At 37.5% G+C, this 17,917-nt stretch overlaps 4 protein-coding genes and 1 pseudogene across 4 annotated transcripts; all 5 read right to left on the bottom strand.

Moving 5' to 3' along the window:
• Window positions 1-454: 454 nt before the first annotated feature.
• LOC100246449 (uncharacterized) lies at window positions 455-7,702 on the bottom strand. Its single transcript, XM_059740199.1, is given in 14 exon segments — window positions 455-958; window positions 1,063-1,213; window positions 1,290-1,527; window positions 1,637-1,847; window positions 1,924-2,138; window positions 2,227-2,334; window positions 2,440-3,757; window positions 4,305-4,610; window positions 4,714-4,864; window positions 4,947-5,184; window positions 5,338-5,548; window positions 5,625-5,827; window positions 5,923-6,030; window positions 6,207-7,702. Coding segments are annotated over 14 exon segments (5,124 nt in total). The 5' UTR covers window positions 7,567-7,702; the 3' UTR covers window positions 455-652.
• Window positions 7,703-10,935: 3,233 nt separating this feature from the next.
• On the bottom strand, window positions 10,936-13,669 carry LOC100855315 (G-type lectin S-receptor-like serine/threonine-protein kinase SD1-13). The gene is made up of 7 exons (XM_019218630.2): window positions 13,016-13,669; window positions 12,758-12,865; window positions 12,467-12,669; window positions 12,180-12,390; window positions 11,792-12,029; window positions 11,559-11,709; window positions 10,936-11,455 (listed from the first exon to the last, which is right to left on the bottom strand). The coding sequence occupies exons 1-7, from the start codon at window positions 13,647-13,649 to the stop codon at window positions 11,147-11,149; spliced, it is 1,854 nt and encodes a 617-aa protein (XP_019074175.2). The 5' UTR covers window positions 13,650-13,669; the 3' UTR covers window positions 10,936-11,146.
• Window positions 13,670-13,773: 104 nt separating this feature from the next.
• Window positions 13,774-14,468, bottom strand: LOC132254582 (G-type lectin S-receptor-like serine/threonine-protein kinase At1g11303). The gene has a single exon (XM_059740475.1). It carries the CDS (start codon window positions 14,414-14,416, stop codon window positions 13,799-13,801), a length of 618 nt encoding a protein of 205 aa, XP_059596458.1. The 5' UTR covers window positions 14,417-14,468; the 3' UTR covers window positions 13,774-13,798.
• Window positions 14,469-15,182: 714 nt separating this feature from the next.
• Window positions 15,183-17,846, bottom strand: LOC109122200 (G-type lectin S-receptor-like serine/threonine-protein kinase At1g11330). The gene is made up of 2 exons (XM_019218631.1): window positions 17,736-17,846; window positions 15,183-17,645 (listed from the first exon to the last, which is right to left on the bottom strand). Exons 1-2 carry the CDS (start codon window positions 17,757-17,759, stop codon window positions 16,923-16,925), a joined length of 747 nt encoding a protein of 248 aa, XP_019074176.1. The 5' UTR covers window positions 17,760-17,846; the 3' UTR covers window positions 15,183-16,922.
• Window positions 15,488-16,420, bottom strand: LOC109122199 (G-type lectin S-receptor-like serine/threonine-protein kinase At1g11300; annotated as a pseudogene).
• Window positions 17,847-17,917: the final 71 nt, after the last annotated feature.

The following is a 17,917-nucleotide window of genomic DNA, read 5'->3' on the forward strand; positions in this document are numbered from 1 at the left end:
AAGTAACACTTATGCCACTGATGATTCCCATAGCTGCTTCAATGCTTCGTGTTGGTGAGAAAATGGACTCCATCTGGTATGCCATAAATGGGGATGTTGACAATGTTCCATCTAAGATTCATCCAACCGTTCCTGCCGAAGTCATGGTAAACTCTCTTTGTCCATACGATTGGATCAATTTGGTAGTCAAAAAAAGGAGCCTGTATATTTTTTTTAATAAACCCCATTACATCACATGGATCAATTTGAAAGCTTACATGGAATGTTATTTTATCTGCAACCACCCACTGTGGCTGGCAGTCAAACAAATGGGGCTTGCATTCAACTCTGGAAACCATCACACATTCACACTTCCACATTAGATGCTTGGGCATTAAAACAGAAGCAATTCAATCCAGAAAGAGTATAAAGCATTAATACCTATTATCTTTAACCTGTCCAATTTCCAATGATATTTATCTGATCTGCATGTTTTTATTTCAAGGTGTCTAGATTTTTCTTGAGAAATGAAGTATCAAAATCAACAAAACTGATTGTTTCGTGCAACTATAGCTTCATGGGCTCCTTGAAACGAGGATGGGCAGAGTCCTCCCCACAGAAATCATCAAAATATATATTACAAATAAAGATTTAATTTTCTCTAACCTAATTTTTACCGGCCATGGACGTTTGTAACAGTTACTTGGTTCACTGAACATAAGTTTTGTCTCCTGGAGGACTCTGTATCTATTGTAATCTGCCTCTCACTATATGCAGGTGGCTTTGGGGAAGGAAGATGAGCAATTTCACTACAGAGCATAGAAACAACAATTGAAATAGATGGCCGATCTTTTGCTAATTCTTGCACACATAACAACCCCACATGTATGCATCTCAATATCTCCTCTTGGTAGCATTCTTCTGATATTCTCCCGTCTATAAATGCTTCCATGATGTCTCCATTCCATAGTTTCCATGCCTGAAAAATTAACACATAAATTGAAACTTATTAGAGTTCAACAGTCACAGGAAGAGGATGATGAAGCTTTACAGAACTGAGGTGATGATGCAGAAAACACTTACATATCCTAAAAGGCTCAAAGACTGCTCATCATGACAAAAGCCTGCGCTTTTTATCCCGCTTATAATCTCTAATAATAATACTCCAAAGCTGAATACATCGGACTTCTCTGAAAAAATCCCTTCCATTGCATACTCCGGAGACATATAGCCACTGCACTTTGTCATTGAGACAGAAATAAATATCGGATCCAAGTTAAGGGAACTTGGAGAAAGCAAGGGCTACTTACTATGTTCCAGCAATCCTGACAGTGTTGGCTTTATCCTGTTTGGCTTGAAATATCCTGGCCATACCAAAATCTGAAATTTTAGGATTCATGTCTTCATCCAATAAAATGTTACTTGCCTTAAGGTCCCGATGAATAATTCTGAATCTAGAATCCCTGTGAAGGTAAAGGAGGCCTCGGGCAATCCCTTCAATAATGCTGAAGCGTCTCCTCCAAGTTAGAGAATCTCGCTTGACAGGATCTGAATTAATAGCATCCAAAACAGAAAACAAAAGGTAAGAGACAATTGATGTGGAACTAAGAAATTTCAGAAACTATGGATAAGAGAAGGGACAATAGCATGATCTAACCAAAGAGAAAGGCATCCAAGCTTTTATTTGGCAGGTACTCATAGACCAACATCTTTTCATCTCCTTCAGTGCAGCAGCCAAGAAGTCTAACAAGGTTTCGGTGTTGGACATTAGAAATCACCATAACCTCATTCAGAAATTCTTCAAGCCCCTGGGCAGATGCTCTTGATAGCCTCTTCACTGCTATTTCTTGTCCTTCTGGCAATTTTCCCTTTAAACAATCATCAAACTAGTAAATACTAGTCCAAACATAATACCCAATAAAGCTCCAGTTGAAGACGCATTACCCTGTACACTGAACCAAAACCACCCTGCCCCAGCTTATTGGCCTCATGAAAGTTATTTGTTGCTGTCACCAGCTTCTCAAAATTGATAAGCTGTTGCTCTTCAAGTTTAACTTGGTTCACATTGTTTCCAAGCATATTGGCATCAGAAAAATTTGGATGTACATTCCCTCTTTCAAAAAGTGGCACTTCCAGGATTTTCTCCCTTCTTACTCTTGCTGATCGTGAATTTAGCAGTGAGAATGTATGAATAAAAACTACAAATATATCCCATCCCACTAGACTATGTTAAATGGGAAATATTACCTCTTTGTTTGGTCATCCAACACCTGCATGATAAATATATGCAGATGATAGTAATTGTTCCTATAATCACTATAACTGAAACAATTACTTTCACATTTCTCTTTTCATCTGTAAATCAAAACAAGAAGTAAATATCGGACTAAAAATTCATCAAAATATGAACTAGTATCTAAGCAGAGAGAGAAAGAGGTAAAGGAAACAAGACCATTTTACCTAGTTCCGTGTCTGCAACACGAATGTAAAGATCTGCTCCACTGCTAGAGAACTTTTGCATATCGAGTAAGTCACGACTCCATGACATACAACCAATTCCATTACTATAGGAATAAGCTATACAGGAACAATTCTTCAAGCACAGATCTCTGCATTGATTTTTAAGAGCAGGGAACCATTCTACAAAATCTGTTACTTTCACCATTGTTACCCTAAAAAATCCATCCATTTTTCCCACTTCAATGCTACCATTTGTTCTCTCACATTGCAATGGAGTCTTCCTCACACACCCACTAGTCCAATTTCCTCTATTCCATTCCTCTACAGACTTTGGCTCATACCCTCGCAAACAGCTACAAATTGGTGAATTCTTTGGATTACAGATTCCAAATACCCCACACTTACCATAAACATCACACTCAGTTTGCTTGCTTTCCCATCTGACCTCCCAATCTTCCTTCTGTCTATATATTTCCTCCATTGTTCCTTCAGGAGTCAAGGTAAAGTACAATGATAAAAAATCATTAGTAGTTTAAGATACAGAAACGGTACCTTCTTCATCATGGTCCATCCGAAACCCATTACCAACAAATGAATTCATGTTGGCTACTCCAATAAAGATCTGGCCATTCCATGGACCAGTGCGATAATATGGATGACTGCCATTCCAAATGAAAGTTTGAGCGATATTTGATGGATCAACTCCTACAGAGAAGCTTCCAATGGATGGATCCGAAGCCTTTTTCCATGATGTCAGCACTCGTTTCTCAGCAGTGTACATGTTGGTGCTGAGTTTCATATTTGCCGAAAGTGCATGAGAAGGATGCTGGAAACTCTCCCATATGATCCTTCCACTGCTGTCGTCTTTCAAAACTAGGTTTCCAGAGTCTAAAAGCTGCGCGGTTGTGTTTGATACAGCATTTGAAACATTTGATGACCAGATAACCTCTTTCTCGCCATTCAAAATTTGAAGATTACCATCTTCAGATATCTTCACAATTCCAGAAGTATCATTAAGGGGCTTGTCCCTGTTAGCAACCCATACCACAGAGGATACAGAAGTCTTGCCGTACCAGATTCCGACATAGCGTTTGGTAGAATTACTAGGGCTAAAGAAACCCAGTTTGAAGAGACTTCCATTAGAGACTATAGTTTCAGAATTCTTGATGAAGTGTGTGGATGTAAAGGTGTCTATGGCATAAACGCAAAACTCAAACCAAAAACAATAAAATAAGAGCAATAGAACTCTTACAGTAGTGCCACTGTTGATCCCCATAGCTGCTCCAATGCTTCTTGTTTCTGTGAAAATGGACTCCGTCTAAAGGTTGTATGAGATGTCCTGTCTTAACTTCCTCCTCATATCTTTCCACGACAAGTGTAGATGTTTCTTTCAAAAAAATATCAAAGTCATCGTCAACTCTGTTTTGGGAAGTCTTAAATTGGTTTTATTGGTAAAACAAGGTGCCTCGTCGAAACAATGGGCAGACACAAACGGACAAGTGATTTGGTCTGCTAGCACCAATTTTACATGCCACTCCAAAAGAAGGGTCTGCATTGAGTTTGGAAACCATCACACCTCTACATTAGATGCCTAGGTATTAAAATAAAAGTTGATTCAATCCAAAAATAGTAGAAAGTATTCATATCTAACAAGTCCAATTTTCATGTGTTGTTTCTCTGTTCCATATCTTTTTGAAGAGCTCAGTGTAGAAGATCTATATACATTTTGCTGAAGAATAAAGGATCCAAATCAATAAATTAGATAGCAGTACATGATGGGGTTCTTCAGACTGAAGGCACCAAATTGAATACATACCCACATAAAAAATAAATAATCAAACTAATTGTCACCTAATCATATTCTATCGGCCCTGAATGACTGTAACTGTTACTTGGTTTGAAGAATATTTGTTTTGTCTCAGTTGAGAAGACTCAATATCTATCGCAGTCTGCTTCTCCAAGAATGGAGGTTGCTTTGGGGGAGGAAGATGTGCAATTTCACTAGAGAGCATAGAAACAACAGTTGAAATGGATGGCCTGTCTTTAGCTGATTCTTGCACACATAACAGTCCCACATGTATGCATCTTGATATCTCCTCTTGAAAGCCTTCTTCTGCTATGGTTTCATCTATTAGTTCTTTGATGTTGTGTTCGCACCAGAGTGTCCATGCCTGAAAATTTTAACAAAACATAGTGTAATTTTAGGTTAAATTTGCTGGAATACAATGATGAAACTCTTTATAACTAAGGTGATGATTTCCATTATACACTTACATATCCCAAAAGGCTCATGTACTGGTCATCATATTGAAAACTAGTGTTCCTTCTCCCTCTTACAATCTCTAATAACAACACCCCAAAGCTGAATACATCAGATTTTTCTGAAAATTGTCCTCCCATTGCATACTCAGGGGACATATAACCACTGCATTAAATCATTGAGCTATAAATATTAGGATATCAAATAGATGACTTAAGGAAATTGTGAGAAGGCAATGACCACTTACTACGTTCCCACGACCCTCATTGTATTGGCTTGATCTTGATTGCTTCCAAATATCCTTGCCATACCAAAGTCTGAAATCTTAGCATTCAGATCTTCATCCAACAAAATGTTACTTGCCTTTAGGTCTCGATGAATGATTCTTAATCTAGAATCTCTGTGAAGGTAAAGGAGACCTCTTCCAATCCCTTCGATAATGCTGAAGCGTTTTCTCCAATCCAAAAACTCTCACTTGAGAGGATCTGAATGATGGGCATAGAAAAAGAAAACGGAAACATAAGTCTCAATTGATAATATGGACAAAATACTGCTGCTGTGCTGCATTGAATCTATAGTGATGCAGAGCTATGAAATTGGAACAACATATAACATTAGGGACAATAACATGATCTAACCAAAGAGAAAGGCATCCAAGCTTTTGTTTGGCATGTACTCATAGATCAACAACTTTTCATCTCCTTCAATGCAGCAGCCAAGAAGTCTAACAAGATTCCGGTGTTGGATTTTAGAAATCACCATCACCTCATTCATGAATTCTTCTAGACCCTGTGCAGATGCTCTTGAAAGTCTTTTCACTGCTATTTCTTGTCCTCCTGGCAATTTTCCCTTCAAACAATCAACTAAATTAATAACTAATAGTTCAAAATAATACCCTAGAAAGCTCAAAATGAACAAGCATTACCCTGTATACTGGACCGAAACCACCCTGCCCAAGCTTATTGGCCTCATGAAAGTTGTTTGTTGCAGTTGCCAGCTTCTCAAGGGCGAGAAGTGGTAACTCTTCAAGTTTAACCTGGTTTGCATTGTCTCCAAGCCTATTCATATCATAAATTTGATATGCATCCCCTCGGTCAGATAGTAATATCTCCTTGCTTTTATCTTTCACTGTTGCAAAATGTAGAAGTGAGTCATTTCTAGATAACAACTACAAATCTATCATAGCATAGCCTACTGAGCTGCTTTTTAAATGGGAAAATTACTTGTTTGTTTGCGTCTCCACCTCCATGAGAAATATATGCAGATGCCAATGGCAATTGTTCCTATTACAATTGTAACAGAAATAATTGCTTTCATATCTTTCTTCTTATCTGTAAAACAGAACAAGAAATATTCAAAAATTTATATAACCAAAGCCTAATACATGAGACTGGATTGGATACAAGTTGCCATAAGGTGTTTAATAAGCTTGGGTGTTCGCATATTCCATTCTGCAAAAGGATACAACCAGAAAAACAAGAGGTAAAGAAAACAAGAACATTTTTACCTAGTTCTGAATTGGCAAGGCGAATGTAAAGATCTGCCCCACCTTGAGTGAATTTTTGCAAATCAATCAAGTTTCCACTCCATGACATACAACCGATGCCACTATAATATGAATAAGCCATGCAAGAACAATTCTTCAAGCACTGCTCTCTGCATTCATCTTCGAGAGCCAGAGACCAATCCGCAAAGTCTGGAACTTTCACTGTTGTTAGCCTAAAAAATCCGTCTAGTTTGCCCTGTTGACCGCTGCTGTTTGTTCTTTCACATTGTAGTGGCGTCTTCCTCACACATCCACTAGTCCAATTTCCTCTACTCCATTCCTCTATATACTTTGGCTCATACCCTCTCAAACAGCTGCAAATTGGTGAATTCCCTGAATTACAGATTCCAAATGCCCCACATGTACCATAAACATCACACTCACTATTATTGCTCCTCCAAGTAACCTCCCACTCCTCCTTCCCGTACTCCCTGTATGTTTCCACTAGTGTTCCTTGGGGAGTCAAGACATAATATAAAAAGATAGACGAATTTGCCACAGTAAAAGTTGCATAAACAGTACCTTCTTTATCATCAACCACCTGAAATCCATTATGGAAAACTGAATTCATGTCGGGTATTCCAATAAAGATCTGTCCGTCCCATGGACCACTTCGCCAATATGGATGACTGCCATTCCAGATGAATAGTTGAGGAATGCTTAGAGGGTTTATTCCTGCAGAGAGACTTCCAATAGACGGATCAGAGGGAGATTTCCATGATGTTAGTACTACCTTCTCACCAGTATTTGTATCAGTGCTGATTTTCATCTTTGGCAAAAGTGAATCAGAAGGATGTTGGATGCTCTCCCATGTGATGCTTCCGCTGTTATCTCGCAGAACAAGGTTTCCAGAATCTAAAAGCTGAGCACTTGAATTTGCTGCTGCATTTGAAACATTTGAGGACCAAACAATCTCTTTCTGGCCGTTCATAACCAGAAGATTACCATCTTCAGATATGGTCACAATCCCAGAGGAATCATTGAGGGGTTTGTCCCTGTTAGCCACCCATATGACAGTAGATAAAGAAGGGGTGCTGTACCAGATGCCAACGTAGCGGTTGGTTGAATCGGCAAGGCTAAAGAAACCCAGTTTGAAGGCACTTCCATTAGAGACTAGAGTTTCAGGGTCTTCGATGAATCGAGTGGAGGTCATGGTGTCGATGGCAGTGCAAAACCCAAAACAAATTACAGAAAGCAAGAGAAGTAGAGCTATTACGCTTTTGAGGCTGATGATTTCCATAACCTCTTGAATGATGGTTGCTATTGTGAATATGGAGATGTATATTTTCGATGCATATGTCATACAATGATGTTTTGACATTTTCCATCTTCATCTGTAACCAAAAGGTCTAAATCATCTCCCTCCGTTCCCACATGGATATATATAAATAAATATTTCTTTTAGTAATACCATTGCAAGTCTTGCCTGGCAACTCAATTTGTCTTTTCAAGCAGCCTTGCGTCAGAAAAATGCTATGCATTCGATTAATCTAGAAGCCACCTGTCTTCCCAATTCCTCAACCGGTTGCCACATTAATTTTTGCCCAATCGCTTTAAGTTGGGGTCCTGGATGGATCAAGGAACTGTACTTTCATACCATGACACAGTCTATTGGGTTTGATTGCAGGTTGGATCAAATATTAGTGCTTGCTTCTAAATTCGTGAATATTAAAATCCATATTCTTTCCTGTTCAAATTCTTTGATTGTTGAATCCAGAAATTAACATGGCCTCATTCAACCTGCACAGTAACTGTGTCATGCCGAGCCAGGCCATGGGCCTCCCAGCCCAATTTTCACCTCGACTCCTTGATGGTCCAAACTTTCTATACCATGATGCTGTCCAGTGGAATTAATTACAGAATGAATCAAATATTAATCCATGCCTCTCGATCTTTACCCTCAATCCTGCTTCTAAATCCCTGAATGATACTCCTTTTTTCTCAGCCAATCTTCCGACATTTTTCCAATTCTTCAATGTGTTTCCAAAAATTTTCAGCTTAATCGATCCTATGCTGAAATATTTAGGCAATTATGCTGTTAAACAAATTTTATAATACAAATGCATTAGATATATAAAAATGGGAGTAGAAATAAAAATAGGAATACAAGTGAATGATGGTTTCAGGTGCAAGTCAAGAATCAAAATCCTAATAAGAACGCGGGGACTTTAGTTTCAATAACATTTTTTATTTATACTCTTATTTCTAATAAGAAATTTTTTAAATATATCCATTAAAACTCTTTATAAGGCTATCATTTTTTGAATGAAAATAAATTTTATATATGAAATATTTAAAATAGTCTTCTTTTCAACCTCACTCCACCCATCCTCTAAAACCCGAATCGCGATGGTTTTTCATTCTTTATTTTGATGTTGGAGGAAAAAAATGAGGATGAAGATGAAGAAAATTAAAAAAAAAAAAAAAAAATAGGAAGAAAAGGATATTAGGGTTTGGGATGAATGGGTGTTTGAAAGTTGAAGAAGATAATAATTTGATGTTTTTGTATAAAAAAAATTTAATAATGATTTTTTTTTTTTTTAAATTCATAAAGTCATATTCAATTTCTTAGCATGCAAGGGCATTGGGCAATAAGTTTCTAGATTCACTCAACTCTCTTCCTGTTTGGCTGGTCTTACTCTTCTATTGGTAGTCTACTCCCCATTTTAAGGTCTTGTGGATATACTGGAAATCAACTTTTTAATCTGCTTTTTTTTTTTTATTCTTAAATAATTTGGTTTTAACCTCAACAATCATGTGGGCCATTTCGGTTTGAAGATGGTTTTTAAACTCGAGACCCATATTCCAACTTTCAATCTTTCTATGAATGTTCTCTTATCCAAGCTCGTCCAGTCCTTTTTCCTTGCAACTTCTCATTTCTTTCCTTCATATTTTTCATTTACATTTGATGTTGCAAGTTTAAATGTTAAGAAGTGTCTTGAATTCCGAATTAAAGCATATTTATTTTTATAGAGTATCATATAAAATATTTCTAAATTTATTTGTGATTGTAATTAAATTACTTATAAAATAATGAAAGTTAATAGAAATATTTTTATAAATATTGTAGGTCATAAAAAGAAAAAGTTATAAGAGAAAGATAAACTTATGAGAATTATACATGATAGATAGAGATTTGAGTAAGAGTGAGAGACATTTGATGAAGTAAAAGGGTCCACTAAGGTGTGAATATATCTAAGTCATATTAGAACCTTAGTTAAAAATGTCTAAAAGAGCCTAAGTTGAAGATGACCGAAAGAAATTAAGTTTGTTTAAAAAAGTTTTGGTTGAAGATGTCTAAAAGAACCTTATTTGGAAATCTCATGAAAAGCAAAAGAAATAACACTTAGAAAATAATTACTAAAAGAATTCTAGTTTAAGATAAAGTTGAGTTTTCTCTCGTCAATGATATAAAAAGAAGGGGTTATGGTGTATGATAAGACTAGAGAGCATGAAGGAAAAAGTGGCACATAAGGAAAGCGAAATGCATAAGAAAATCACAGATCATGGGGAAGTAAAAGATTGACTTAATAGCATTTTATTCAAGGTAAAAATTGTTTAAAAATATTATACATAATATTTCCTAAATTTATTTGTGATTCTAAGAAAAGTTAGTAGGAATATTCCTATAAATATTTTAAGTTACGGAAAAAAATTATGAGAGAAAGATGAGTTTGTGAAGATTGTACAAAGTGAATAGAGATATGAGGAAGAAAAATAGGCACTTAGTGAAACAAGAGAACTTATTAGGATGTAAATATAAGAAAGAGTGAAAAACACTTGGTGAAACAAAAAGACTCATGATTTAGGGTAGAGATACAAAGAGTAAAGAAAAGTAGGATGTTTCGAAACTCAATAATTATATATGTTTTTATCCTTTGTCATATTCTCCATTATATAATAGAATATTCTCTTTTATTTATGCAAATAGGCATAATTGGTCAAATCAAATTAAAATTTCTCTTTTTATTCTTTATTTCATGTTGAGGGTGAAGTTGAAAGCAAAATAGTTTGAGTACATGGAAGCATCATTAAAAATGAATTGGCTTCTTCTATAAATGAAAAAAAAAAATACTACTATAAACCAAATATAAAAAGTAATATTTTCTCACTTTAATATAAATCATCCTTAAACAAAATTGTCCTTCCATTCCTAGCCTTTTACTTCCAAATTGGTGAATCCTTTGGATTAGAGAATCCAAGTACCCCACACTTACCATAAACATCACACTCAGTGTGCTTTCTCTCCCATGTGACCTCCCCATCTTCCTTCTATATAACTGCCTCAATGTTTTCTGTTGCAGTGAAAATGGACTCTGTCTAGAGGTTTTTTCAGATGTTCTGTCTCTTAATTTCCTCCTCGTATCTTTCCATTACCAGTGGAGATGTTCCTTTTCAAATAAAATATCAAAGTCATCGTCAACTCTATTTTTGGGAGTCTTTAAACTGGTTTTATATTCAAAAGAAGGTGCCCCATGACTCTTCCCACTATAATAGCCAGACTTAAACGACATGTAATTTTGTCTGCTAGCACCACCTACTGTCCTCGCCACGCCATAAGAAGAGTCTGCATTGAGTTTGGAAGTTGTCACACTCTACATTAGATGACTAGATATCAAGATAAAAATCAATTCAATCCAAAAATAGTAGAAAGTATTCATATCTTAACAAGTCTAATCTTCATGTGTTGTTTCCCTGTTCCATGTTTTTTTTAAATGATCATTGTTGATGATCCATATACATTTTTCTGAAGAATAAAGGATCCAAATCAACGAATTCGATAGTACAACATGATGGTGTTCTTAGGACTGAAGTCACCAAGTTGAATTAGTATTAAAAAGGGATATATAAAAAAAAAGAAAAAAGAATGGAGGTTGATTTAATTGCCACCAAATCATATTCTATCGGCCCTGAATGATTGTAACAGTGACTTGGTTTGAAGAACATTGGTTTTCTCTCGGTTGAGAAGACTCAGTATCTATCGCAGTCTGCTTCTCTAAGAATGGAGGTTGCTTTGGGGAAGGAAGATGTGCAATTTCACTAGAGAGCATTGACAGAACAGTTGAAATGGATGGCCTCTCTTTAGCTGATTCTTGCACACATAACAGTCCCACATGTATGCATCTTGATATCTCCTCTAGGAAGCATGCTTCTGCTATGGTTTCATCTATTAGTTCTTGGATGTTGTGTTCGCTCCATAGTGTCCATGCCTGAAAAACTCAACACAACATAGTGTAATTTTAAGTTAAATTTGTTAGAGGAAAATGATGAAACTTTACTTAATTGAGTAGATGATATCTATTATAAACTTACATATCCCAAAAGGCTCATGTACTGGTCATCATATTGAAAACTAGTGTTCCTTCTCCCACTTACAATCTCTAACAACAACACCCCAAAGCTGAATACATCAGATTTTTCTGAAAATTGTCCTCCCATTGCATACTCAGGGGACATATAACCACTGCATTAAATCATTGAGCTATAAATATTAGGATATCAAATAGATGACTTAAGGAAATTGTGAGAAGGCAATGACCACTTACTATGTTCCCACGACCCTCATTGTATTGGCTTGATCCTGATTGCTTCCAAATATCCTTGCCATACCAAAGTCTGAAATCTTAGCATTCAGGTCTTCATCCAACAAAATGTTACTTGCCTTTAGGTCTCGATGAATGATTTTTAATCTAGAATCCCTGTGAGGGTAAAGGAGGCCCCTTCCAATCCCTTCAATAATGCTGAAGCGTCTTCTCCAATCCAGAGACTCTCTCTTGAGAGGATCTAAATTATGAGCACAGAAAAGGAAAACAGAAACATAAGAGTCAATGGACAATATGGACAAAAAAAACTGCTGAATTGAATCTATAGTGATGCAGAGATGTGAAATTGGAACAACTACATATAACATTCAGGACAATAGCATGATCTAACCAAAGAGAAAGGCATCCAAGCTTTTGTTTGGCATGTACTCGTAGATCAACAACTTTTCGTCCCCTTCAATGCAGAAGCCAAGAAGTCTAACAAGATTCCGGTGTTGGATTTTAGAAATCAGTATCATCTCATTCATGAATTCTTCTTGACCCTGTGCAGATGCTCTCGAAAGTCTTTTCACTGCTATTTCTTGTCCTCCTGGCAAGTTACCCTTCAAACAATCAACTAGATTAATAGCTAATAGTTCAAAATAATACCCCATACAGCTTGAGATGAACAAGCATTACCCTGTATACTGGACCAAAACCACCCTGCCCGAGCTTATTGGCCTCATGAAAGTTGTTTGTTGCAGCTGCCAGCTTCTCAAAGTCCAGAAGTGGTAACTCCTCAAGTTTAACTCGGTTCACGTTATCTCCAAGCATATTCATATCATAATTTTGATATGCATCCCCCCTGTCAGATGGTAAAATCTCCTTGCTTTTCTCCTTCACTGTTACAGAACATAGAATAGAGTCACTTCTATATAACAACTACAAGTATATTACAGCCTACTGAACCTCTGTAAATGGGCAAATTACCTGCTTGTCTGCCTATCCACCTCCATAAGAAATATGTACAGATGGCAATGGCAATTGTTCCTATTACAATTGTAACAGAAATAATTACTTTCATATCTCTCTTCTTATCTGTAAAACAGAACAAGGCTAATACATGAGACTGGATTGGATACAAGCTGCCACCAAGTATTTAATAAGCTTAAGAGTGTTGGATTATTCCTTTCTGCAAAAGGAGACAGGCAGAAAAACGAGAGGTAAAGAAGACAAGAACATTTTTACCTAGTTCTGAATGTGCAAGGCGAATGTAAAGATCTGCCCCGCGTTTAGTGAATTTTTGCAAATCAATCAAGCTTCCGCTCCATAACATACAACCGATGCCACTATAATATGAATAAGCAATACAAGAACAATTCTTCAAACACTCCTCTCTGCATTCGTCTTCGTGAGCAAGAGACCAATCTGCATAGTCTGGAACTTTCACTGTTGTTAGCCTAAAAAATCCATCTATTTTGCCCAGTTGACCGCTGCTGTTTGTTCTTTCACATTGTAATGTTGTCTTCCTCACACACCCACTAGTCCAATTTCCTCTACTCCATTCCTCTGTATACTTTGGCTCGTACCCTCTCAAACAGCTGCAAATTGGTGAAGTCCCTGAATTACAGATTCCAAATGCCCCACATGTACCATAAACATCACACTCACTATTATTGCTCCTCCAAGTAACCCCCCACTCCTCCTTCCCGTACTCCCTATCTGTTTGCTCTAGTGATCCTTGGGAAGTCAAGACATAGTATAAAAAGATGGAGGAATTTGCCTCAGTAAAAGTTGCATAAACAGTACCTTCTTGACCACTTCGCCAATATGGATGACTGCCATACCAGATGAATATTTGGGGAATGTTTAGAGGATTCATTCCTAAAGAGAAGCTTCCAATAGATGGATCAGAGGGAGATTTCCATGATGTTAGTGTTGGGACGTCATTTGTTTTGAGTATATTTGGCTCTGTGCCAGTCAAGGGCGTCACAGAGTGGCCTCCCCAGGATTCGAACCCAAGTCCAAGACTTAAGGACAATAAGGTTGCCCTCCTGGTACCATCTGGGCTACTGTGACGCCCTTGACTGGCACAGAGCCAAATATACTCAAAACAAATGACGTCCCAACAGTTAGTACTACCTTCTCACCAGTATTTGTATCAGTGCTGATTTTCATATTTGGCAAAAGTGAATGAGAAGGATGTTGGATGCTCTCCCATGTGATGCTTCCGCTGTTATCTTGCAGAACAAGGTTTCCAGAATCTAAAAGCTGAGCACTTGAGTTTGCTGATGCATTTGAAACATTTGAGGACCAGACAATCTCTTTCTGGCCATTCATAACCAGAAGATTACCATCTTCGGATATGGTCACAATCCCAGAGGAATCATTGAGGGGTTTGTCCCTGTTAGCCACCCATATGACAGTTGATAAAGAAGGGGTGCTGTACCAGATGCCAACGTAGCGGTTGGTTGAATCGGCAAGGCTAAGGAAACCCAGTTTGAAGGCACTTCCATTAGAGACTAGAGTTTCAGGGTCTTCGATGAAGCGAGTGGAGGTCATGGTGTTGATGGCAGTGCAAAACCCAAAACAAATTACAGAAAGCAAGAGAAGTAGAGCTATTACGCTTTTGAGGCTGATGATTTCCATAACCTCTTGAATGATGGTTGCTGTTGTGAATATGGAGATGTATATTTTCGATGCATTATACCATACAATGATGTTTTGACATTTTCCTTCTTAAACCCATGTTCTTTCCTGGGCCTGACTTCAGATATTTTTCAAATTCTTTGACTGCCAAATTCAGAAATTAATTTAGAAGTCAAAGAAGTCTGCTCTGGACATGGCAGCACAACACGTTGACCTCATAGTTTTTACATTTTTTTTTCTCTCTCTCTTAATTAGAGGAATCAAATATCAAATTCAAGTACAACATATATAAATCTCAGAATGTAAATATTATTACTTTTACAATGATAAAATATGTTATTTTATCTATTTTAGAACTCATCCAACAGAATCATTTTCACATCAAGTACTAATCAGTTTGTTTTAGCTGTGGAGAATGAACTGGGATTGCTTGATCTTTTAAGTCACAAAATTGTTGAGTTTATTTGTTTTTAGTTAATCAGAACTTCTGATGTAGCTTGAAGATAAAATTCTCTTAGATATTTTTGAAAGAACATTCAAAATATTATTCAGGACCCGGCAAAAAAAGAAGAAAAAAAAATGGAAACTGCACAGTAACAAAAGTAAGATTCAGCCATGAATCCAAAGCCCAATGACCCCTTGAGCTACAAGGAACCTGCCCAAACTCTAGAAAGGAACTATGCGTTCACACTTGCCCACTTCTTTTTCTTCTGCTGTCTAATCTACCGACTTAAAAAAACCCATGGCATCAATGTGGACAACGGTCTTTAATAATGATAATAATATTAATATTAATAGTATAACATATAATAAATTGCAAAGGAATTTTTGCAAATCAATCAAGTTTCCACTCCATGACATACAACCGATGCTACTGTAATATGATTAAGCGATACAAGAACAATTCTTCAAGCATTGCTCTCTGCATTCATCTTCAAGAGCAAGAGACAATTCTGCAAAGTCTGGCGCTTTTACTGTTGTCAGCCTAAAACATACATCTATTTTGTCCTCTTGACCGCTGCTGTTTGTTCTTTCACATTGTAATGGTGTCTTCCTCGCGCATCCACTAGTTCAATGTCCTCTACTCCATTCCTCTACATACTTTGGCTCGTACCCTCTCAAACAGCTGCAAATTGGTGAATTCCCTGAATTCAAGATTCCAAATTCCCCACATGTACCATAAACATCGCACTCACTTTTATTGCTCTTCCAAATAACCTCCCACTCCTCCTTCCCGTACTCCCTATATGTTTTCACTACTGTTCCATCCGGAGTCAAGACATGGTATAAAAAGATAGACGAATTTTCCAGATTAAAAGTTTCGTAAACAGAAACTTCTTTACCATCAACCATCTGAAATCCATTATGGAAAACTGAATTCATATCAGGTTCTTCAATAAAGATCTGACCGTTTCATGGACCACTACGCCAATATGGATGACTGCCATTCCAGAAGAATGCTTGAGGAATGTTTAGAGGATTTATTCCTGCAGAGAAGCTTCCAATAGACGGATCAGAGGGAGATTTCTATGATGTTAGGACCACCTTCTCACCGAAATGTGTATTCGTGCTGAGCTTCATGTTTGGCAAAAGTGAATGAGAAGGATGTTGAATGCTCTCCCATGTGATCCTTCCGCTGTTATCCCGCAGAACCAGGTTTCCAGAATCTAAAAGCTGAGCTCTTGAATTTGGTGCTCGATTTGAAGCATTCGAGGACCATACAGTCACTTTCTGGCCATTCATAACCAGAGGATTACCATCTTCGGATATGGTCGCAATCCCAGAAGAATCATTGAGGGGTTTGTCCCTGTTAGCCACCCATATGACAGTAGATAAAGAAGGGATGCTGTACCAGATGCCAACGTAGCGGTTGGTTGAATCAGCCGGGCTAAAGAAACTTAGTTTGAAGGCACTTCCATTAGAGACTACAGTTTCAGTGTCTTCGATGAATTGGGTGGAGGTAATGATGTCAGTGGTAGTGCAAGTAAATATCGGACTAAAAATTCATCAAAATATGAACGAGTATCTAAGCAGAGAGAGAAAGAGGTAAAGGAAACAAGACCATTTTACCTAGTTCCATGTCTGCGACACGAATGTAAAGATCTGCTCCACTGCTAGAGAACTTTTGCATATCGAGTAAGTCACGACTCCATGACATAAAACCAATTCCATTATTCTAGGAATAAGCTATACAGGAACAATTCTTCAAGCACATCTCTCTGCATTGATTTTTAAGAGCAGGGAACCATTCTACAAAATCTGGTACTTTCACCATTGTTACCCTAAAAAATCCATCTATTTTTCCCACTTCAATGCTACCATTTGTTCTCTTACATTGCAATGGGGTCTTCCTCACACACCCACTAGTCCAATTTCCACTATTCCATTCCTCTACAGACTTTGGCTCATACCCTCGCAAACAGCTACAAATTGGTGAATTCTTTGGATTACAGATTCCAAATACCCCACACTTACCATAAACATCACACTCAGTTTGCTTGCTTTCTCATCTGACCTCCCAATCTTCCTTCTGTCTATTTATTTCCTCCATTGTTCCTTCAGGAGTCAAGGTAAAGTACAATGATAAAAAATCATCAGAAGTAGTAAAAGATACAGAAACGGTACCTTCTTCATCATGGTCCATCCGAAACCCATTACCAACAAATGAATTCATGTTGGCTACTCCAATAAAGATCTGACCATTCCATGGACCAGTGCGATAATATGGATGACTGCCATTCCAAATGAAAGTTTGAGTGATATTTGATGGATCAACTCCTACAGAGAAGCTTCCAATGGATGGATCTGAAGCCTTTTTCCATGATGTCAGCACTCGTCTCTCACCGGTGTACATGTTGGTGCTGAGTTTCATATTTGCCAAAAGTGCATGAGAAGGATGCTGGAAACTCTCCCATATGATCCTTCTGTCGTCTTTCAAAACAAGGTTTCCAGAATCTAAAAGCTGCGCGGTTGTGTTTGATACAGCATTTGAAACATTTGATGACCGGATAACCTCTTTCTCGCCATTCAAAATTTGAAGATTACCATCTTCAGATATCTTCATAATTCCAGAAGTATCATTAAGGGGCTTGTCCCTGTTAGCAACCCATACCACAGAGGATACAGAAGTCTTGCCGTACCAGATTCCGACATAGCGTTTGGTAGAATTACTAGGGCTAAAGAAACCCAGTTTGAAGAGACTTCCATTAGAGACTATAGTTTCAGAATTCTGGATGAAGTGTGTGGATGTCAAGGTGTCTATGGCATAAACGCAAAACTCAAACCAAAAACAATAAAATAAGAGCAATAGAACTCTTACAGTAGTGCCACTGTTGATCCCCATAGCTGCTCCAATGCTTCTTGTTTCTGTGAAAATGGACTCCGTCTAAAGGTTGTATGAGATGTTCTGTCTTAACTTCCTCCTCATATCTTTCCACAACAAGTGTAGATGTTTCTTTCAAAAAATTATCAAAGTCATCGTCAACTCTGTTTTGGGAAGTC

Source organism: Vitis vinifera, chromosome 10 (genome assembly GCF_030704535.1).
Source record: "Vitis vinifera cultivar Pinot Noir 40024 chromosome 10, ASM3070453v1".
In the NCBI taxonomy this organism is placed as follows: Eukaryota; Viridiplantae; Streptophyta; class Magnoliopsida; order Vitales; family Vitaceae; genus Vitis; species Vitis vinifera.